General features: G+C 37.8%; 2 protein-coding genes across 2 annotated transcripts; one reads left to right on the forward strand and one right to left on the reverse strand.

Moving 5' to 3' along the window:
* The first annotated feature begins 6385 nt into the window (after positions 1 to 6385).
* Positions 6386 to 16573, forward strand: snRNP-U1-70K (small ribonucleoprotein particle U1 subunit 70K). Its single transcript, XM_034983215.2, has 9 exons — positions 6386 to 6778; positions 7359 to 7541; positions 8627 to 8689; positions 9038 to 9119; positions 12680 to 12781; positions 13594 to 13728; positions 14303 to 14450; positions 15022 to 15185; positions 15656 to 16573. Exons 1-9 carry the CDS (start codon positions 6635 to 6637, stop codon positions 15766 to 15768), a joined length of 1134 nt encoding a protein of 377 aa, XP_034839106.1. The 5' UTR covers positions 6386 to 6634; the 3' UTR covers positions 15769 to 16573.
* A 57-nt stretch (positions 16574 to 16630) lies between these two features.
* On the reverse strand, positions 16631 to 23515 carry LOC117994874 (THAP domain-containing protein 1-like). The gene is made up of 5 exons (XM_034982850.2): positions 23187 to 23515; positions 21948 to 22068; positions 21205 to 21395; positions 20645 to 20801; positions 16631 to 18742 (listed from the first exon to the last, which is right to left on the reverse strand). The coding sequence occupies exons 2-5, from the start codon at positions 22010 to 22012 to the stop codon at positions 18424 to 18426; spliced, it is 732 nt and encodes a 243-aa protein (XP_034838741.1). The 5' UTR covers positions 22013 to 22068; positions 23187 to 23515; the 3' UTR covers positions 16631 to 18423.
* Between the last annotated feature and the right edge of the window lie 234 nt (positions 23516 to 23749).

Below are 23749 nucleotides of genomic sequence, written 5' to 3' on the forward strand. Positions count from 1 at the left end.
AGCTAGGCTTATTTTATACAGACAAATTGAGGCATTGCCTTATTGTCTTTTCCGGCTCGGTAGAATAGGGGTAAAGTTTGTCAGTTTGTTTGTAGGGGGTAATCTCTGGAACTACTGAGCCGATTTTGAAAATTCTTTTACCACTAGAATTTCAATACATTTTCGTCGTACTCACAGATTAATAGGGATACTAAACTAGCGGCACGCTATGATGGCCGGTTTGACGTTTGTCCGCTCATGAAGTTCCGTATTAATTGATAACGACTTTGAAGGAAATAATTGTATTACTTTATTGACGATAGTGATGTGCAGAGATTCATAAATTTTATCGAATGTAGTTTTAGGTTTAGGACTCAAAATTTATTTATTAAATTGATTTCTTAAATGTATACAAGTGTAGAAAAATCAGTTTGCACCATTTAAGGGGTGAATGTACTTGTGAATATGAACAATTTTCACTATGTGGACAAACCTCTGAAATCGCAAAAAAATATCAATAAATTTTTAAAAATGGAATCTAATACGATCGTCACATAGGATCGCTGGCTAGCACAACTACTACCTCCGGCAAACTCGCGTCAATGCTCAATGCAAAACAAAGCAGTTTCGAATTGACGTTGCTTCGAAAAGTATAAACTGTCAGTGCAATGCGATTGTGATATAGTTTTGACCTGGCTTTGGATTTCAAATATTGATACTGCATTACTGTTGACCCTTGCTCGTTAATTTGGACTCTGTTCAAGCCCTTTGTTGTGGATTTCGTCGATATGACCGAACGTACGCAGAGAACTGTTCTAAATAGTCAGACACGTGAGTTCCTAATACGCCTTCGTAACTATTTCGATCGTGAAGCTCAAAATGGAGGGCCAATTTTACCTATAACGTCAGTGGTTGAACGCGTAGCTGATGCGCTTAATATTGGACAACGAACTGTTAGACGGATAACTAAAAAAAAATATGGCGAGACTGGCACAGAAGAAAATAAACTTCACACACCAAAAAAGAGAAAACGAGCAAAACCAGTCGTAGGCATCGATAGCTTTGATGCCGATGCTATCCGAAGACATGTTTACGGCTACTATTTACAGAAGGAGTATCCAACAAGAAAAAAGTTGGTGCATTCACTGAAGGAAGCTGGATTATTCTTCGGTGGGGAAAGTTCTTTAACGAAGATTTTGAAGACCATTGGATTTCGATACAAAAAATGTAACAAACGCAAAATATTGATGGAAAGATTTGATATAGCGATGGCAAGGTATACTTTTTTACGGCAAGTGAAAGAAATCAAAAATTGGCAAAATGTTGTGTTCTTGGATGAAACATGGCTTAATGCTAACCATACTGTAGGCCGTTCTTGGAACGATGACACAGCAGCATCTACTTCCAAAGTTCCTGTAGGAAAAGGATCGCGACTTATAATTTGTCACGCCGGAACCATCAACGGGTTTGTCGAAGGTTCTCTCATGGCTTTTGCGTCAAAAACCACTGGAGACTATCATGAAGACATGAATGGAGAAAAGTTTACTGAATGGTTTACCTCAATGTTGTGTAGCCTCCCTGAACCATCTATTATAATTATGGACAACGCCCCATACCACTCGATGCAAATTGACAAGCCACCTGCCCAATCCCAAAAGAAAGCTGATATCGTCGCATGGCTTCGTAAAAATGGCGTAGATGCAAACATGAATATGTTAAAAGCGGAATTAGTACGTCTTTTAAAAGAAAACAAACCAACCAAGATCCGATACGTCATTGACGAAATAGCATTAGAACATGGGCACAGAGTTATACGGTTACCGCCTTACCATTGTGAGTATAATGCGATTGAGTTGGTGTGGGCTCAAATTAAGGGATATGCTGCAAGACACAATACAGAACCCCCATTTACCACAAAAAAAATGCTAAAATTATTAGAAGAAGCTTGTGAACATGTGACTAAAGGAGACTGGGAAAAGGTTGTGAATAGAACTGTTAAATTAATAAGGGAAGATTATGAAAGAGATGTGAAAATAGATAATATTATAGAAAACGAACATATAATTATTAATGTATGTGATGATAGCAGTGACGACAGTGAAAATAGTAGTATGGACGAATCTGATTAATTATGGCCTTTTGTGGCACCTTTTTCGGTATCTTTTGTATTCATATGTTTCTTGTGTGCATATAAAGTATGTATATTCATTTTCGTTCAAATATTCAGTTCGTTCAAATAAATTAAATAAACATATACATTTTTGTTTTATTAAACCTATTTAATCAGGTACAAAAACAAAACTTAATTGTTTTTTGTTCGAGAATAAATTGACATTCCACATCACTATTGTAATGTGTCAAACCGGCCATCATAGCGTGCCGCTAGTGTAGTCGTACTGAATGGATTGCGATGAAAGTATTGTATTGATATTACATGGTACTTTTTTAACGTAGGTAAAGTTCAATAACAGGTTTTTAAAATACCTAGTAAATATTATATGTTGTTTTTAAACTACAAGTTAAAAGTACAGTGCGACAAGGCTATCGTGGCGCGTGGCGAAAATCGGAACTAACGTTGCCCCCTTTGTTCTTGTTTGTGGTATATTCTAAAGCCTTTGTTCTCCAACAGCGCCCCCCTGTCAATGTCATTCAAGTGCCAAGAGAGCCTTGTCGCAATAGGTAGTAAGTAAAGTCATAAAGTGCCAAATCTGACAGCAAATGGAAAACATCGTATTTTTCGCACAGTAGGTACCTACAACAACACCTACAAGCAATTAAAAATTTTTTAAATGATGAGTATTCTTCTAATGAAATAAATATACATGACTGAGACGCAAAATAAAGACCAAAGACTACAGCGGGTAAGTATTAAGTAATATTTATTTAGTTTGTACTTGTAGCAAACTATCACAATAACAAAACTTACAGTACTTAGCTAACAAAAACGTGTTTTAATGATTAAATAATAATTTGTTTTTCACAATATTATTTATAACTTCCTTCGTTGTTGTTAACTTACTATTTAGTGATAAAATAATATTTGAAAATACCGCCTAGGCGGTGTAAAAACTCTATGACAGATTTGCAAAAATCTATAAGAAATTCCATAGACCACAATTTTTTTTATTTCTCATAATATGACTTTACAGTCAATATGGGTAACTTTGAATTCTGTGTCTGATTTCTGGCAAGGGCAATTTGAGAATTTATGATATCTCATGTTTGATTATTCTGTGCCTTCAACTGTGTCTAGTTAAGCCTGTATTGGCAAAGACTTATTGCCAAGTGATTTAGCGTTCCGGTACGATGCTGCATAGATTCAGAGTTTTAGTTAAATAAAACTATTTTATACTTACCAGTGGCGTGCCCAGATTACTAAGATGGGGCATACCAAGCGTGAGCCCTATGACCCATCGATCCTTCTATCTTCTTATACATAATATAGTGTCTTTGCGAGCACTACAAACCACACAGACAGTAACCCATTTCCTCTTCACTTACCATCACATGAGATCGTAGTCAAAAGCTAACTTGTCATCGTACACTGTTACACAAAAATTATCTAAATCACTACCCCTATTATAAATGCGAAAGTGTGTTGGTTTGTTGGTTTGTCCTTCAATCACGTTGCAACGGAGAAACGGATCCACGTGATTTTTTGCATGGGTATAGTTTAAGTCCTGTAGAGTGACATAGTTAGGCTACTTTTTATCCCGGAAAATCAAAGAGTTTCCATGGGATTTTTAAAAAACTAATTTCTTGCGGACGAAATCGCGGGCATCAGCTAGTATAATATAAAAAGAAAAGTCCTGACTGTGACTGGTTCACCAATGCCCAGACCAAATCTTTGACCCTAGAAGGTGAAATTTTGCACAGACGTTTTGTTTGTAATGTAGACACAAGCATTAAGACCGAATTTTTCAAAATTCTCATGGGATAGGGGCGCGGGCAGTAGCTTGTTAAAAAATATAATTTTAAATTGTAGATGTATCAAAATAATACGAGAAACACACGGGACGGCTGTAGACCAACTGCACAGAAACCGCAGGCCTAGACTGATAGTTGTGTCTAATGGATTGGGCTGGATTATTTTGATCGGTCTAGGTTTAGGCGGAACAGCAATCACTTTCATTGTGTTGATAGTTAAATTTCTACAAGTCCATTCTCATGTAAGATTTTAAGAATTACCTGTATTTACCTATAATAGGTAGGTGCTTGTTTTTCACATGCACAAGTATCGGAACGATATATAATTTCAAAGTAGAGTGGATCTAAGCTGCGTTTTAAGATACCAGTTTAAATTCATTATAATAATATGTTACAAGAATGTAGGAAGAATCGGCTCTGCGAAAATCCTACAATACATACGTTTAAATACCCCGCATACTGAAAACTGAAATAATAGCTCCTAATTCTGGTTGTTTGATATGACGTTACCATGTTTGCTGTAGGTATAGAAAAAAAATTGCTCTATGCGTAAAACAATTTATTTGGCAGATAGTTTTAGTAAGTAAGTAGGTACAGTTCTTGCAATTCACGAAGGCTAGTGAACTTTACTTGTGGTTACGCGTCGTTTACATGGCCATTGCGTAGGTGTGCGTGCATGTCGGACCAATTAGTCGCGACCAAGCGCTCTCAAACGCACACATTTACTGTACCTTACCTATACCGATACGACTTAAACACAAGCATGAGTCAGTGGCCTTCGTGAAATGCAAGAACTATATTACTTGGGTTATATTGGGTTCAACAATTCTATATTAGAAAAATAACATTATTTATACATTAAAAAATCAATTAAGTTATTAGCTCTACCATTATTAGTAATTTATTTATTTTTCAGCATATTTTATAAAAAACCCAAAATGGCTAACCAGACGGAAAAATCATTCGTGAAGCCAGAAGTTTACCGTCCAGCGTACCAGCCTCCTTTCAGAATAAGGCGGCCTTTGCGTGGACAAAACAGTTTCTTAGGGCGGAACATTGTGTGCATAGTCGTATGCGGAGTAGCTGTGAGCATTGTTGGGTTTATTATTGTAATGGTGATATTCTTACTCCGAGAATAATATATATTTGAGAAAGTGATTTTGACGTATTTTGTGATGCTCGTAGGTTTTGTTTTATTATAGTTTGTTGCAAATTAAATATACTTACGTCTTACACAGGTACCTACTTATTGTTCACTAAATGATGCCCGGGACTTCGTCAGCGTGGATTTAGATTTTTCTTAAAATCCCGTGGGAACTTTTTTATTTACTGGGATGAAAAGTAGCCTATGTCACTCTCCAGGTCTTTATCTATACTCTTGCAAAGAATCACGTCAATCCGTTGCACCGTTGCGACGTGACTGAAGGACAAATCAACAAACAAACACACTTTCGCATTTATAATAACTAATAAGGGTAAATAGGGTTTAAAATGGCCTATGTCCTTCCCCTATCTCTGTAACAAATTTCATTGAAATCGGTTAAACGGGTGAGCCATAAAAAGCTAGTAGACAGACACACTTTCGCATTTATAATATTAGTACCTATGGATTTAGATCCCGAATATCAAGCTTTTACGTATCATCCAGGGAATCCAAACACAGGTTTCTGTCAACTGTATATATAACTAAGGAAACGGTGGCTGACTGATGATTTATTAACGCACAACTGAAACCACTGAACGGATAGGGCTGGATGTAGATATCCACTAGGAAAGAATTTTTGAAAATTCATCCTCATAGGGGTAAAATAAACACACACACTCACACACGCATACACACACACACACAAGCATACACACACTGTTGTAATTTTATTATTGTATATACCTACATTTATTCTAAATCTATTCTGTTAAAATAGTTTTTATTATAATTTTAAGTAATCTCTATTGGCCTTCTGTTATACCTAGATTTAAATTTAAATAATAATTATGTATTTACGCTGTTGATTACTTTCAAATAAACAAAATAAAAAAAATAGATATTTGAAATTTGTGTAGGTAGTCCACGCGGACGAAGTTGCGGGCATAAGCCAGTTGATTATAAAATAGAGTACATACGTGGCCGAAAGTGATGAACATCGGCCTTTAGAATGAGATTTCAGGTTTGTAGAGCGTTGTCTCTGTCACTCATATGACGTTTTGTCGGTCTCCACGACAGGGGATCTCCCTCTAAAGGTCGATGTACATTAGTTTCGACCGCGTAGGTACTGTACCTGTTTCTCGGGTACTCTGCCATATCTGTGTATTGGACATTGGTCAATATGACTCCGTTTGAAGTAACTATTTCTAAAGTTACCCACATCCACAACGTTTTCAACGTTTTGTTTAAGATATCTTTTATTGTCTATGGCACAAAACGAAAATACTGGTATCCGTAGTCCTACTCTTTGTTCATTTAAAAAAATGGCGTCTGTTGACGACACTTGGACCGTGGACGATTTTGTAAAAAAATAAGAAATTCATCAAAATGGTGGAGTTTGTGCATTGTATCGAAGAGTTTGTTTTATGAAATTGTGAATTTGTGATTATAGTTAATAATAAACAATAGTAACAACTACAGAAGAGTTGCCCCAAGTTTAAGTATAGTGAAATTACAAACTAATACGTGAAATTCAATGATTTGTTAAATGTATTTACGGCGTGGCGTATAGTGAAATAGGTGAAAATGACGCAGTTTCTGCCGCCGAATCTCCTCGCTTTGTTCGCGGCGCGGGACCCCATCCCGTATCTGCCGCCCGCAGCGAAGCTTCCTCACGAAAAGAAGCAGAAAGGCTACGATGGTGTCGGCGCATTTCTTGACATTTTTGAGGTTAGCTTGTGTATTTTGACGTAGCATTTGTTTTTAATCGATTTTCTTTATTTCATGCTTGACCGATATCTGTAATTCTAAACTCGCCAATTTCATGAGACATGTATACCTAGCCCTAGAACTGCAGAGTTCTGCATGATTTGGTGGTCAACTGCTCCACCAGTCACGATTACACACAGATGGCTCACTTCTGGAGAGACTAGAGAGTACTTTTACCCTGGAACAAATGCTAGTTAAAGTCAAATAAATAAATTGAACTTGCTTATTCAAACCAAAATCAATCCACACACACATCAGCTAAAATCATAATTTTCTTTCTATCAACCCTGTTACAATCATAATGATTCACAATTTTAAGATAATGTCAGTTGCTTAATAATAGTGTAGGAAAGCTGTATGCCTGAGAGTTCTTTGTAATGTTCTCAACGGTGTGTGAAGTCTGCTACACTTGTCTAGCATGATGGACTGTAATGACCTACTCATTCTGAGAGGAAACCTGACCTAAGTAACATGATGATGCTGATGACGAAGGGAAGATGAAGGCAAAAGCTTCCTTTTATTAATTGTTATTCTTGTTAAGCATCCTTCAGAAACCCCACCCCCCACCCGAGTGGAGACAAGAGAAGAGCGCCTGGAGAGGAGAAGGAGAGAGAGAGCAGAGCAGACTGCGTACAAGCTAGAGCAGGAGATAGCGTTGTGGGACCCCACCAGCAACCTGCCGGTCACCGGGGACCCCTTTAAGACACTGTTTGTGGCCAGGGTCGTAAGTACCTCCTTGCTTTATATATAACCCACATCCATACTAGTATTATAAATGCAAGTGTGTTTGTCTAGCTGTGTGTTACCTTTCCAGGACGACTACTTCATCTACTTAACTGATTTTAAGAAAATTTTCTTAAAATTCAAATAATTTATTAAAAATAATTTATTTAATACTAGCTTATGCTCGCGACTTCGTCCGCGTGGACTACAAAATTTCAAACCCCTATTTAACCCCCTTAGGAGTTGAATTTTCAAAAATCCTTTCTTAGCGGATGCCTACGTCATAATAGCTATCTTTATGCCAAATTTCAGCCCGATCCGTCCAGTAGTTTGAGCTGTGCGTTGATAGATCAGTCAGTCAGTCAGTCACCTTCTCCTTTTATATATATAGATTTAAAAATGTGTAAGTGTAGATGTTTGGATGTTTGTTACTCAATCACGCAAAAAAGGCTGAACGGATTCGGATGAAATTTGGAAAAGAGATAGACTTACTTACTTTTTATAACGGATAATCAAAGAGTTCTCGCGGGATTTTGAAAATGTAAATCCACGCGGACGAAGTCGCGCGCATCAGCTAGTAGGTAATAAATTACCCTTTTTGAATGTCAGGTGTTGAATTTGTAAGATATAGTGGTGATGATTTTTACGCGAACTTAAAACTAAAGCTACGAGGGTTCCAAACGCGCCCAATCTACAGACATAGCTTGCATGCGTCACTTTGTAGCAATGTTGCTTTGCTTAAAAGCTACTACTTTGAGCACAAACACACAAAAAGATATTGTGCTAATTTGTTTCTGGGTAGATATGGATGGAGATTGGATCTAGACATCAATAGTCTGTAAAGTTTAAGAAATGCACTTGCTGCCACTGTCTGAGTAAGCTAATATTTTTTGAAAGATTGCCAATGAGAACTAATATTCCCCTTTCCCCTCCAACTAAGCGTAAAGTTTGTGATAGGAGCAGATACAACAGTAGTGCAATGAGTGGGGTCTGAACTGGTCACCTTTTGGATTTCAGTCCATTCCTCTAACTGTTGGGCTATTGAGGCTCCAGAATATAGAATAAATAATTGTTTGTTTGTTTCAGAACTATGACACATCAGAATCTAAGCTTAGGAGAGAGTTTGAAACCTATGGGCCCATTAAAAAAGTGAGTACTCTTTCAAATTACACTTAGCACAGAATTTGGTATTTGACAACTAGTCAAATCAGTAACTTTTTATCAAACGTCAAAACGCACGCTTAGTATGCGAGATTCTAGATCAACAGAAAGTACCCTGTAGGTTTCTTCACAGACAGACTGACAGACACACATACAAACAGACAGACAACAAAGTGATCTTATAAGGGTTCCGTTTTTCCTTTTGAGGTACGAAACCCTAAAAAGTTTTCCCCTGTCTTTCCTTCTCCTTTCTTTCTTTCTAAAGGTTGATGTACATTATTTTCTGTGTAACTTATTTCTGTGGACAGAGTGTAGTATATTATACTGGGTTTGCAGATATACATGGTGTACAGCAAGGAGAATGGCAAGCCTCGCGGGTATGCCTTCATAGAGTACGAGCACGAGCGCGACATGCACTGTGAGTACACACATAAGGCGCCCGCGCACCACGCGACACGCGGGGCATGGCTGCAGCACAACCTAACACACAGGCCAACATGACCTCCCTGGCGCAGTGGTAAGCGCTGTTGTTTTATTAGTGGGAGGTCCCGGGTTTAATTCCCGGCATGGGTTAGGAATTTTATACGCGGAGGAAGCCGCGGGCATCTGCTAGTTACCTATGTAAGATTTTAATTTAATCAGATGCTTTCCTTGAAATGTTATTCTAAGACCAAATAGCTGCATCATCACTTGCCACCAGGTGTGATTGCAGCCAAGCGCTACTCCATAAATTAAAAAAAATTGAGCCCAGTCATTCAGACTAAAAACTTGTGAGGGAGGAATACTCCCAGTTTATTATTTATTTATAATTATTTTTAAATAATAACAGTAAAATTGTTGTCCATTGTGTTTGTGTAGGAAAAAGGTTGTGTTGAAGCCAAGTTCCTCTAATAAAACAATTGATTTTATTGAAATTACATCATATTTCGTTTTATATTGTAGGTTTGGTATGTTGTTCATAATAATCTGGTTAATTATCTAAATGTTTTTGGTAGTATTTTTATATAATGCGTAAAAAATGACTTTTCACGCGCCATTTTAACTTTGTGTTAAATTTCATGTCAAAAGTACGATTTTAGTCCTTATTTTAAAGGAGAACTGTACTTTTGACTTGACATTGACCCATAGGGTTAAAATGGTGCGTGAGAAATCATTTTGTATGGACTATACAAATGTCTCTATAATACATTTGACATGTATTTAAAGGTGTGTTTCTTTATAGTGCGTTAATATTTACTTAATATAATATTATGACAACAAATCAAGTCAAATCATGAAAATCCTTTTGGAGGAGTCCAAAATTTCTTCCAATTTCCACAAGTCTAAAACCTACCAAGTTTTTTGTGAATTTACAAAGTCATATATTTTTCCTATCCTCATTATTTTATCACTAGTCAAAATCCAGAATTTGGACGCACGACAGTGTGGCAGCCGAGTTCCTAAGAAATTGGACCCCTCCAAGAAAGTCCAAAAACCCACGTTAGCTTGAGGAAGAGATGTATGATTAATGCGTGGTTTTTTCTATTCAGACCACAGACCCAGCCGTTAAGACCCACACAAACGAGATTTGCGGCGTTTTTTGAATAGGTTTGTATGTGGTGGTAAGATACCAACATACAAGTATACAATATTGCTGTATTGTACCGTTTAGACTCCGTTATCGAAAAGAGGGTAAAAGGTGATTTATTGAAAGTAGGGTAACTTTTGGTTTAATATATTTGAAGGGAAAATTAATATCTGAAATGGACAATGTAGATCATTGATCTAATTTTTATTTTTATTTTGGAGAGGTAGGAAAAAGGTTTAGGTCGCCGTTTTTCAAAAGCAGGTAAATTCTGGTTATGTTAAAATGAACTGTTGTTTCAAAAGTTAAAAATGGTGGTTTTTTTGAGAAATTATTCAGAAAATGGACATATTTTAATACATGAGTTACGGTTTATTCTTCAGAGGTTCATATTTTTTTATTTCTTCATATTTTTGTAAGGAAAACGTTTTATTAAAAAGGCAAGTTACAATATACAGTAAAAATATATGCACCTATTTAGGAAAATTAAGAAAAATTACACATTTTGTCCAAAAATGTAAGTCACATTGTTTCTGCATGGAGATTGAAAAAGTAAAAAGTAGGCAAAGTTCTTTAAATTCTGAGCTAGGTTACTTTGTTCATAGAGAACTTATTACGAAACTCGTCAAATTACTTGGAAAAGATAAGTATAAACATTTTTCATATTTTTATTATTTATGTTTATTAAGTAATTGAAAGGAATATAAAAATTGAATTAAATCCTATTCCGACGTAACGATTTGGATGAAGTAAAGTATTTTTGGTTATTTCTCTATATTGCCTGCGCTAAATGGAGATGTAAGTAAAAAGCGCACCAGGTAAAGTTTGGGTGGATGTGTTCCCGCCGACAATGCTTTGTGCCGTCTGGTTTATAGCTGCTTGGAGTCAATTATCAAGTTCTAACGTCAAACGAACAAATATGTACAGCCTTCATATTTATTGAAATATTAATACGAAAACAGACTTAACAGTATCTGTAGTGGAATCCCTTCTATCGCGTGCTACAATAATGTAATATAATTGTTATAATTCTTTATTTATCTTAATATATAAAAGGAAAAGGTGACTGACTGACTGATTGACTGACTGACTGACTGATCTATCAACGCGCAGCTCAAACTACTGGACGGATCGGGCTGAAATTTGGCATGCAGATAGCTATTACGACGTAGGCATCCGCTTAGAAAGGATTTTTGAAAATTCAACCCCTAAGGGGGTGAAATAGGGGTTTGAAATTTGTGTAGTCCACGCGGACGAAGTCGCGAGCATACGCTAGTTTTTATAATAATTCTTAATTCTTTTTTTGTAATAAAATGTGTGGGATAGATAAAGTGTTAGTCTGTACTTGTAATGTCCGCATATTTGCTAGCTTGTGCCGAGGACTAATTTAAAGATATCTAGAAAGTAAAATATAAACGAAGACTTGCAAATTTAAAAAAAACAGGCCAAATTGAGATGGTTCTCAATCCTCCTTTTTGGAAGTCGGTTAAAAATGGAAACGGCATTTATGATATTTTTTATCCTGGGAAAACATACAAGATTAAAAAAACTAAATGAACTTGGCAAAACTAAAGTGATCGACAATAATTACTCCATGCAACTATAAATTTGGCTAAAGCTATATTTTGCGAGAAAAGTAACCCCTAACTTTTTTCGTAAAATATAGCTTGTCATAGCTTAGCATTGTCGGTGGCGAAGCTAACTCCGCGCCGCTCCGCTCCGTTTCGGTAATTTCTAAAAAGACGTAAGTAAAGGTTAAGACAGATCGACGGGAAATTTGTGGGTAAAAAAAAGTAAGTAGTTAACGGTAGGTACATTTGAATTTTGTCTTTTAATTGACATTTTAAAAAGAGGTCTCTGTCGGCTCGGTCGGTAGGTATCCACACTAGGTATGTTTTATATGAATGTGTACTTGGCAGATGCATTTTTTGGGTAATTTTTTTTTTTTGAAAAAATCTTAAAAAGTGCATCTCTGACAATTTTTTATATAAATTGAATGTTGTTTTTAGATTTTTTAATTGTATATAATACGATTGTATTATGTACAGTTAAAATTTTGGTTCGCATGGTCATTTTTTCCATTTGTTAAATAAAAAAAAAAGGTTTTAAACTAAATTTATTGTCCCATGTGAACCAAATTAATCATTTTAATATTCCATGCGTAAGTCTTTATTATAGATTTTGATGGTTATTATAAAATGTAGGCAAAATCAAGTACAATAAAACATTATCTATAGTATCTCAATTTTGTACGTCTAGATTTGTGAAAAAGTTGTTTTTTTCGAACTCCAATTTATGTATTTTTCAAATTCAATATTACCTACTTTCAAAAAGATTTTTTGTAAGCAAAAAGGCATACGCATGGAGTGGTAGTGTAAAGTGTGTATCGTGCTAACGTGCGCTGCACGTTCCAGCGGCGTACAAGCACGCGGACGGCAAGAAGATCGACGGCAAGCGCGTGCTCGTGGACGTGGAGCGCGCGCGCACCGTCAAGGGCTGGCTGCCCCGCCGACTGGGTGAGTGCAACCACCAGTAAATCTTCCTATCAGTCCTACATATCAATGACCATATCCACCAACTCTCCCCCCATATCCCCCACCTCCACCCCTCACATCCATCCCATCGCCCCCTCATCTACCCTGTACAGGAGTGGTATCTGTGTGCTCGACTGTAGCAATAGGCGATTGACGACCTCCTTGGCGCATTGGTGAGCGCTGTTGGCTTATTTAGTGGGAGGTCCCGGCTCCGATTCCCGGCAAGAGTTTGGAATTTTATACTTTCTAAATGTCTGGTCTGGCCACCACGCGATCCCCACCCTACCGGCAAAGCCGTGCCGCCAAGCGATTGAGCGTTCCGGTACGATGCCGTGTAGAAACCAAAGAGGTGTGGGTTTAATAAAAACAGCTATACCCCTTCCGGGTGAGATTGCAGTCAAGGGCTAATTTGTATCTGAATATAAAAAAAATAGGGAAAATTTCCCTCTGAGCGGTGTTGTGGTGGGGGCGCCAGCTGAGCCGACCGACACTTGTATTTTGAAACTTGAACTAAGTGCAGATTTCAGAAAACTGTGTTAGTGCGAGTACTGTGGGCGGTACATTTGTTCGGGACTTCGTCGTGAAACATTGTCGATCGAATAGCGCCATCTAGTTACACATTGTTCATCATGCCCATGGTGCCATGAGTCATCTAACAGGTTACTTGTGAATTGCTTCCTCTTGGGTTTATGTCTTGCGTGATTAACCCCATCTCTCCCAAGCTCCCCGTCTCCCCCACCTCCCCCTCATCTATCTCATCACGACCCTTATCTAATTGTCTGTTGTGCGTCCAGGCGGCGGGCTGGGAGGCACCCGGCGCGGAGGGGCCGACGTCAACATCAAGCACTCCGGCCGAGAGGACAACGAGAGGGAGAGGGAGCGATACCGCCTCGAGCAGCGCGACAGGGACAGAGACGAGCGCCGCGACCGTTAGTACACTCTTATTTACTACTTTATTGCCTCTCCACCTCCGAAACTAAACAAAGGTCGACTAGCTGAAGCTGAATGATGGTACGACATAGTAAGTTTTCTGGCGTGGCCTATTTTAGTCGAATACGTGTAACCAACTGCTTAACCGGCCGCACCCAGTTGTAACCAGTTAAAACTAGGTGCAACCGCACTTTGACTTTCAATCATAATCATTTATTATGCTTGGAGTACATGTATATTATTTACATAGGGTCTTAAATATTAGGTAATCACATATCCTGCCAAGCATGGCGTGCAAAATTTATTAATCTCATCTCACCTTAAAATATTGTCATCATGCAAAAATTATTAATCGTAACTTATACTTATATTGGGGCTGATTTTCTTGCACACAGTCTCTAAACTAAATTAACAGGTCTAAATCTAGTGCTATCCTTTTCCGCAAGCAACATTATGAAAGGAATAGCAATAGATTTAGACTTGTCATTTTAGTTTAGTTTGTACAACGGAATTAGCCACATTATGTATTTAACAGAATTACTCACCATCTAACTTAATATGTGTGTATTCCAGGGGGTCGTCGCCGCAGCCGGTCTCGCTCTCGCAAACGCTCAGCGTCTCGCTCGCGGCGCCGCGAGAGAGAGAGAGCAGAGAGACCCGAGCGCCCCGAGCGGAATGCGGAGAGAGGGGAGCGGGAGAAGAGGGAGGACGAGCCCGAGAGGTAATGTCACAGGATATCTTGTCTACAGTTCGCCATAGCGCGATGTAAAACACTACTAGCCCCATCTAGCGACGTTTGGAACAACTCCAATATTCAAGCCGGCACGATGACTCGCCTACCTAAATTAGCATTTATAAGCTTATCTAGAACTTAGCAAAATCATTTTATTTTATTTTTTATTTATTTTTATTTTTATTTATTAGGAACACACACAATACATTAATTTAACACAAACTACGACACTTATAAACAAACACAGGCTGATAAATGTATCTATATAATTTTATTCTTATATTTTCAATGTATAGTTCTCAGAGAATGTCCCGGTCTAATCTAATAACATAGCTAGTTTTAAAATACTATTACCACCATCTACCGCCAGAGTAAAATAAAAGCTGTTAAGGAGGAAACCAGGTAATACTTTTACAATTATTTGTTCTAATATTATAAAATTAAATATTTGCTAAAATACTATAGTGCGTTTTAAAATACTGCTAACGCCATCTAGAGGCAGTTTTAAATAACTCCAAGAAACAAGTAATACGAATTTAATCGTTTCTATTTTTCACAGACGTCGCCGTCGCTCGCGCTCGCGCTCGGAGCGGCGTCGCGAGCGTCGCGATCGCGACAAGGAGCGGGACAAGGACCGCGACAAGCGTCGTCGCCGCGACAAAGAACGCAAGGAGCCCAAGGTCAAGCCCGAAGATATCAAGATCAAAGAAGAGCCCCAAGACGGTATGTGTCTTTATAGTTATGTTGGCGTCGGGTACAAAGAGCTCTTGATCCCAAAGAGTACGCGAGTAATACATCGTCGTACGCTCTACTAAACATTAGGAAACTTGCAGAAACTAAACATTAGGAAAGTTCCTGAACGTGAACATAGATGGCAGCACCGGTACATTGGATCGCATGTTCGTAATAATATTTTTTCTGTAGAACGAAAGGTGTAAATACAGTTGCCTACACTATTAAAGCTCATTTCATTTTTTGATCTTCAACGTGCGCAGTAGAAGTGCAACAGGTGAGAAAACGGGTATATATGTTAGTATGAATTTGTTTCCCATCTTACTTTTATTAATGTAATCTACCGATGGTGTCAAGAGCTCTGACCTTGAACTTGCGCAGTGGGCGAGACCGCCGGCACTGACTTACTTGAAGAAACATAATCTGCACCACTTTAACCAATGCTTTTTGGTTATTCCCAGATTACCCGGAGTTCAACATAGCTCCGCTGGACGTGCACATCAAGCAAGAACCAGAAGACGACAACAAGTACAACCCCGAGGACGCCAACGGGGATGACTACAACAACTACTAGCCTCTGTACATACATGCGGACAGGATATAATACACTTTCTATACACTTACGGACAACAAGAATAAATTTATTTTAAAAAATCGAGGGTAGTTTGTGAACTTGTCCCTGCTCAAAATGTTACAATAACTACTAGCATCTTTAGCGATATGCGGACAGGATATATTAGTTACTAGACAAATACGCATAAAAGAAAAAAAAAATTAAAAATCAATTTGAGGGAAGTTTAAAAACAGACAAAACGAATAACGGAACTAGGATGTTGAATATATTATTATAATTAACATATAAAGCAATATACGTACAGTACGCAGCAGAAAGTAATGTACATCGGCCATTAGAATGTCATTTCAGACATGACTTTGTAGAGCGTTGTCTCGGTCACTCATACCTATATAACGTTTTGTCGGTCTCAACGACAGAGACAATCTGCTATTTCCTTCTAAAGGTCGCTGTAGATTACTTTCAGGGATTCATTCAACACATAGACTAAATAAAACAATACTTTAAAAATGACGGTAGTAAAAAAAATTGCTGTTTCACTATAACTTCAGAGTAAATGATCTTAAATTGCATTTCACCCTGAAAGTGTATGAATTTGTTAGTGGTTTTCTCAAATTGTTATAGTTTTAGAACATAAACGACTTAAACATGAAGGCCTTTAGGGTACATTTTACTCTGACGTTAGTGGACAGTACTGTAGGATTAAAAAAACGCATTTTTGACATCAATTAAAAATGTGGGTAGATACAATTTTTCGTAACTTTCTAAAATCATCCGCTTTCAAATGAGCTGTCGAAGTATTTGAAGAATATATTCTGTATTCTAGGATAAGGAATTCTTAATGATAAATAAAATAATTGAATGAATTAACCAGTTTTTTATTTACTTCAGAGAAGAAAATGAACATAGTTTTAACATTAATGCTGAGATCTATAAAGTGCATTTTGACTTTGCTCAGACTTAAGATTTAGTTAAAACGAGACAGTTTATGTGAGAGATATACTCCTTTAAAACTGCAGTGAAGAATCATTATCTTACAAATTGAAGACGACAATCTTATTTATTTCTCCTTAAGTACGTTTATAGAGTATATATTAGTCTATTTTATTAGTATATTGGTATTATACATATTATTTAATACATGTATTAGTGGTTTATGTATTAGTATGTATCAGTTATTTGAATGTATGTTTATTAGTATATTACACACCACCTGCAGTCTAATTTTCCTTTTACTTTCCAATCTTTAAGGTTGCCTGGTAGAGATCGCTAATTAGCGATAAGGCCGCCTTTTGTATCTTCCTTCTGTCTGTGTTTTTTATTCTTTAATGTAATCCTTCTTGTGGTTGTGCAAATAAAGTGTATTTATTATTATTATTATTATTATCTGTTTCGATTTAAGTCTGAGCTAAGTCAGAGTGCGCTCTATAGATTTCACCCTTAAACTGAGGTTTAACAGATTATTTGAATAGTATTTTTTTTCTAAGAAGAAAATCTAGGACCTAGTTATTATAGACCTAGATCTCAATAGTGCCAGATGTCTTATTTTCTGAGTAACAAAATGTATGCGATAAAGTGTTCTAATTTCTGGCTTGAGCCAGAAGAAATTTAATTAGCTGCTAAAGGTATGTAAAAACATTATTCACTTTTTTAAAGTCTGCCCGGTTTCTGAACTCGTCAGTTATGTTCTCATTAGCTGTTAATTCAATAAAGTTATGTAAAAGATAAACGTAGCGTTTCTGAATGCAACAAAAACTATGAAACCGATAACCAGTTCATTATTCTGTCACTAGATGGGTCAGTTACAGGAAACGAGTTTGAAATGCATATTAGTATTTTATTTCGCCATTAACACTAGTTTTATTAATAATAGTATTTTTTCTGTGCTAAATTAGTGGCTAAACACTGTTTTAGCAAAGTAACGAACAACTTACTATTGAAATACTTTTAAATCTAAAAATACACAAACCACGTACTACCTACTGACAGATGAAAAGTCAAATAACTTTATGGAATAGATAAGCCAGTTAAAGTCAAAACGGAGTTTATCTTGCATTGCGTTGTTCAGAAACGCGTGGCTCGAGTTATCGGACTTAGCGCTATTGAATAGATAATCTGTCGATAAAAATACTCCGAAACCGGGCATGAGTGCTGATTTTTATGTATGTTTTACAAAATACTGGTAATAATTATTAATGAACACTGACACCTTCTGCAAGTCGTTATTCCCGCCAGGCGTTATAAAGCACGCAAAATAATCTTAATCGTCCGAGTCGTAATTTTTATAATACGATACTCAGGGAAGTATTTCAATAGTTTTTGTTAGCAGCCAGAACAATGGTAGGCGCCAGTGTGTAACAACAGAGTTGGCCACAATTTCTACTTATTACCTACTAGCTTATGCTCGCGACTTCGTCCGCGTGGACTACAAAATTTCAAAACCCTATTTCACCCCCTTAGGAGTTGAATTTTCAAAAATCCTTTCTTAGCGGATGCCTACGTCATAATAGCTATCTGCATGCCAAATTTCAGCCCGATCCGTCCAGTAGTTTGAGCTGTGCGTTGATAGATCAGTCAGTCAGTCAGTCAGTCACCTTTTCCTTTTATATATTTAGATTTCTTAACACTTTGGCAAAATACTCGTTCTTATACAATTTAGTTGCTATTTTCTTCAAGATTCCTTCTCTTCCTTTTTCTACAAGTCTTCTGTTTCTCTTCTAAACTCTGGATATAGTTCTTCAGTTTAACATGATCCCTCCGTAGTCTCTCTACCAACATCCGTATCAAGGTTTGCTTTTTGAGAAACTCCTTTCGCTTAGAAACGTCCATTTTTATAATTTTCCCGCTATTTTGTTTGTTCTTTGCGTTGGATTTGGTTTTCGTAGTGGAAGTGTGGGGCACTTCTATGATGATAGACTTACATGATGAGTTGTCAAAGGCTTCGTCCTTTTCTGTTTTCATTTTTTGGTGAATGCTGAAAAAATAAATTAAAAAGCAAACTACAGTACGTGACAGGTCGAGATGGCAATCGGGGTATCAGGTTAGGGGACGCCCCGCACACCCGCGCTATCCCGCACCGGGTTAGCTCTCTCCATCGCCCGCTGAGTAACTCTGAGCTCTCTTATGAGGCCCATAGTCAGCGACCATGTCTCAGATCCATATCTTCAAGTCAAGTCAAAGTCAAATGATTTATTCAAAATAGGTAATAAATTACTCTTATTGATTGTCTGGTATAGTGTTAGATTTGTAAGATAATATAGTGGTGATAATTATAACGCAAACTTAAAACTAAAGCTACGAGGGTTCCAAACGCGCCCAGGTCTGAGAAGAGCCCACAACAAACTCAGCCGGGTATTCTTTTTATTATCACCACTTTACAAATTTATTGAAACTTATTAGAACTATCACAAAGTCGTTAAGCAACTCATTCCCAAGCTTGCTTATCATTTAAATAATCCTTTACATTGTAATAGGATTTTTCAATTAGTTTACGTTTTATGAAAACTTTGAACTTGTTGAGAGACATCTCCAATATGTCTTCTGGAAGCTTATTATAGAAACGTATGGAATTACGAGCAAATGAATTGCTAACTTTACTGAGCCTAGAGGCGGGAATTACAAGTTTATTTTTATTTCTAGTATTTATATTATGACAGTCACTTTTTTTTTTAAATTTATTTATGTTTTTATGTACGTACAGTAAATTTTCAAAAATATATTGATTATGCACTGTCATAATTTTAACTTCCCTAAATTTAGTTCTCAGCGACTCTCGTGGCCCCATACTGTATATGGCTCGAACAGCCCTTTTCTGCAGCACAAAAATAGAATTAATATCAGCAGCATTACCCCATAATAATATACCATATGACATAATGCTGTGAAAGTAACTAAAATATACTAGTCTCGCAGTTTCTATGTCTGTCAACTGGCGAATCTTTTTTACCGCATATGCGGCAGAACTAAGTCTGTTCGATAAGTTATTTATATGAGAGCCCCATTGAAGTTTTGCATCTAACGTTATTCCAAGAAAAATAGCGGTATCCACTAAATCTAATTCCTCATTATTAAGTTGCACAGTGGTTTTCACCTGCTTAACATTTGGTAAAGTGAATTTAATACACTTTGTCTTTTTCCCGTTGAGAAGCAGGTTATTAGCTTCGAACCACTGTACTAACTTGGTGAGAGAATTGTTTACAAGCACTGAGGAATTTATGGACAAGAATACATCTCAAAGCTTTTTTTTTAATTTATAAACTAGCGCTTGGCTGCAATCAGACTTGGTGGCAAGTGATGATGCAGCCTAAGATGGAGCGCGCTTCCTGAACACTGCTGTTATGTATACAATATGGATAGCAAAGAGTATTAAAGTATGTGTTTAGAGTAGGCACCTACTTCTTACTTTGTTGTATGAATCAAGTTAATGTAAGTGGGTAGGCAAGCTGTGATAGCCTAGTGGTTAGGACGTCCGCCTTCTAATCAGAGGTCGGGGGTTCGATCCCGGGCATGCAGCTCTAACTTTTCAGAGTTATGTGAGTTTTAAGTAATTAAATATCACTTGATTTAACGGTGAAGAACAACATCGTGAGAAAACCTGCATGCGTGAGAGTTCTCCATAATGTTCTCAAAGGTGTGTGAAGTCTACCAATCCGCACATGGCCAGCGTGGTAGACTATGGCCAAACTCCTCACTCTGAGAGGAGACCCGTGCTCTGTAGTGAGCCGGCGATGGGTTGATGATGATGATGAAGTGGGTAGGTTGCGAAAGTGTATCACAATCTCAGCTCACGTTGACAACCTGGTGAATACATTGTCTAATGGCCAACTCAAGTGTTTAATTAACTTCCAAACATAATAACCGCCCAACAGTAATGTACCTGTCCAGAGCTCCCTGGTCAGGAGCCGGCACGTGGCTGTCCGCCTGTACGTTGGCTCCGATGCCCTCCACCCAGGCATCATCAGGACTGTGTGACTCTATCTTTATATCCACATCCACTTGGTGCATGTTGTACAACTCCTCGTACGGATCCACCTCTGAAATTAACATCGCAGTGGTGAGCGCTGTACTCTTACAAATGGGAGGCCCCGGGTTCGATTCCTGGCAGGGGCAATTTGGAAACTTCAAAACGCTTGTTTAGTATGGGAGCTTGTATGAAATAGTACGCCACATGTGGAGGGAACGCCCGCACACACCCCGCGCTAACTAGGTGCGGCGAAGGCGGATGACGTGCGGGTGTGCGGGGCGTCCCCCGCCTCATACCCCGATTGCCATCTCAACCTGTCGTAGTCTAGATGTGACGTCATAAACTTTTTTAGTTCAATCCCCATAAATTAATTTTAATTTCACAACATTCAATGTTAGATGTAAGGTAACATTGTAAGTTTCTTGAGCAAGAAAATAGTTGCTTTCTCGTCGGCGGTGAGACTAGTGTCTTGCCTGGTGGCCTGCTGAGCTGTATGGTAGGCAGGCTGCCCTGCCGCAGCAGCTCGCGCCCGTTGACCAGCCCGTAGCGGAAGCAGGTCTGGTCGAAGTGTATGGAGCAGATGGAGGTGCGCTTGCCGAGGGACACGTCACCCTTGCCTATGATGTCCAGCCATTTCTGTTTCTCAGCCTCGTCGTATGGAAACCTGAAATGAAAAGCCTTGAGGTTTTTGAAATCTTCCTGACGCAGTGCTGAGTGCTGCAGTCTTACCAGTGGGAGGTCCTGGGTTCGATTCCCGGCAGGTGAAATTTTGAATTTCATTATTTCTAAATTCCCTCTAGTCTGGTCTAGTGGGAGGTTTCGGCCGTCGCTAGTTACCACCCTACCAGCAAAGCCGTGCCTCTAAGCGATTCAGCGTTCCGGTACGATGCCGTGTAGAAACCAAAGGGGTACGGACTATGGGTTTAATAAAAACTGGCATAGCTCTTCCAGGCTAGCCCGCTTCTATCTTAGACTGCATCACCACTTACCAGGTGAGATTGCAGTCAAGCGCTAACTTGTAAACTTGCTAACTGAATAAAAAAAACTTTTCCAGGATAAAGAGTAGCCTGTCACTCCAGGTTTCCAAAAATATCTATGGAAAAATCACGGCAATCCATTGCACCGTTACGACGTGATTGAAGGACAAACAAACACACTTTCGCATTTATAATATGTGTAGTGATAGGCCATCCATTACATTAAAAATGCTACTCACTTATGGAATGACCTCCGCGGTAGCTTGTCTGCGCGCCACTTACATATGTAGCATGTCTGTACCATTCTATTCCAATAGTTAATTTAATTATTATTAACACATTAAACAAACTCTTTTAACACACTAAACCAATGATATTAGAAGAAAATAGGTAGATACGTTATACGCGGACCGCAAGTGGCACGTTAAAACTAAGCTAATTAGCAAACCTGAGCTCAGTCGCCCGCTGTCGTCGCGCTATCGACGACGTCGTTGATAGTAATGTGTATTTTGTTTTCGTCTCCCAAAACAACCGAAAATGCCGTCGTGTGTGATGAGATTCTGCACAAACTACACAAGCAAGGTTTCCAAAAGTCAAGGAATCACATTTCATTCGTAAGTAAAACTATTTCTTTTATATAATTCGTATTTTTCACTTATTTAACAATAACAAACTCGTGCACGTTCGTGTAAAATGCAACTCATTGCAATTTCGACCTTATGTCACATGCCATAAGTACGTATCAAGTTATCGTTGTACGTATTTTAAAGTTTCCGATCAAAGAATATAAAATAAACAGATAGGTTTCTTCTGAGTATTGACAATTCAAATAGTGTGCATATTTCCTGTTTTAGGGAAGGATTTAATTTAATTTAATTTTTATTATTTTTGTTATAGCGGCAATAGAAATACATTCTGTGAAAATTTCAACTGTCTACTTATTACGGCTTACGAGATACAGCCCGCTGACAGATGGACGTACAGACAGCGGAGGCTTAGTAATAGGGTCCCGTTGGCACCCCTTGGGCACGGAACCCTAAAAACGAGCGGAACCGCGGGAAAAAGCTAGTTCGTAATATATTAAATACCACAGTATAAGGTTTTTATTTTACTATACAACTAAGTGTAGGCATAAATCGGCATTAGCCGAAAAGACTTTACGGTTTTTTTTTTCTTTGGAGTTTCTAGTATACCGTCTCGTCCCGTCTCTTTTACGCTCGCATTATTAGGCATATATCCGTCCTTCTTCCACTCTTCTGTGCAGGACGAGGTAGTGCAAAATATAACCGTCTCTTTTTCGTGCGCAACTAAAGCTGAGGTTATTAGTTCACCGTCCTTTACTCTCTGTTGTGTGAGGTTAAAATACTATCTATGCGTTTATGTGTGTTGAGTCTTTCGGCGCTGACGCAGCGTGCCATTAATAAACATCGAATTTGATATAAGTAACCTATCTACCTCTTTTTCTTCTAATATCATTGCACTAAACACCAAAGTTTATTCGATTTTACACCTAACAATAGAGGTAGTAAGTTTTAATATTTATATTCAGCTTTTATAAATCTCAGAATTTCAAGCATAAATTCTCAGTCAGCCTCAAATGGGGACACTACACTACCAGCTCTGCCAGCTCCTGCTGAGATTAGACACGATAAACAGATACCTAGTTCAGTAAAATTATAGTCTAAACATTACCTACTAGTAATAACTAATAATTTAATGTTTATGTGATGTTTATCAAAAAAATTAATGAATACAGCAGAATCACAACAAACACCGCGAAAAATTGATATCATAATGTACTCTGTGATTGATATCATTTGTTTTTGATTTTTTTTGATAATAAAGTTGACTTTGACATATTATTTTTAATTCATTACATAATTTAGTGATGTACGCGGTACTCTGTACTCAGCTACCGGTTTTCTAAATCGATTTTTATTAATTGGAATTCGATGTCCTAATTTAAACTCAAGAATGAATTAATTTATCCTTATTTGTTGATCCAACACATCATATTAAACACAATACACTAACAGAAAAG

This window comes from Maniola hyperantus, chromosome 28 (genome assembly GCF_902806685.2).
Source record: "Maniola hyperantus chromosome 28, iAphHyp1.2, whole genome shotgun sequence".
Taxonomy (NCBI): Eukaryota; Metazoa; Arthropoda; class Insecta; order Lepidoptera; family Nymphalidae; genus Maniola; species Maniola hyperantus.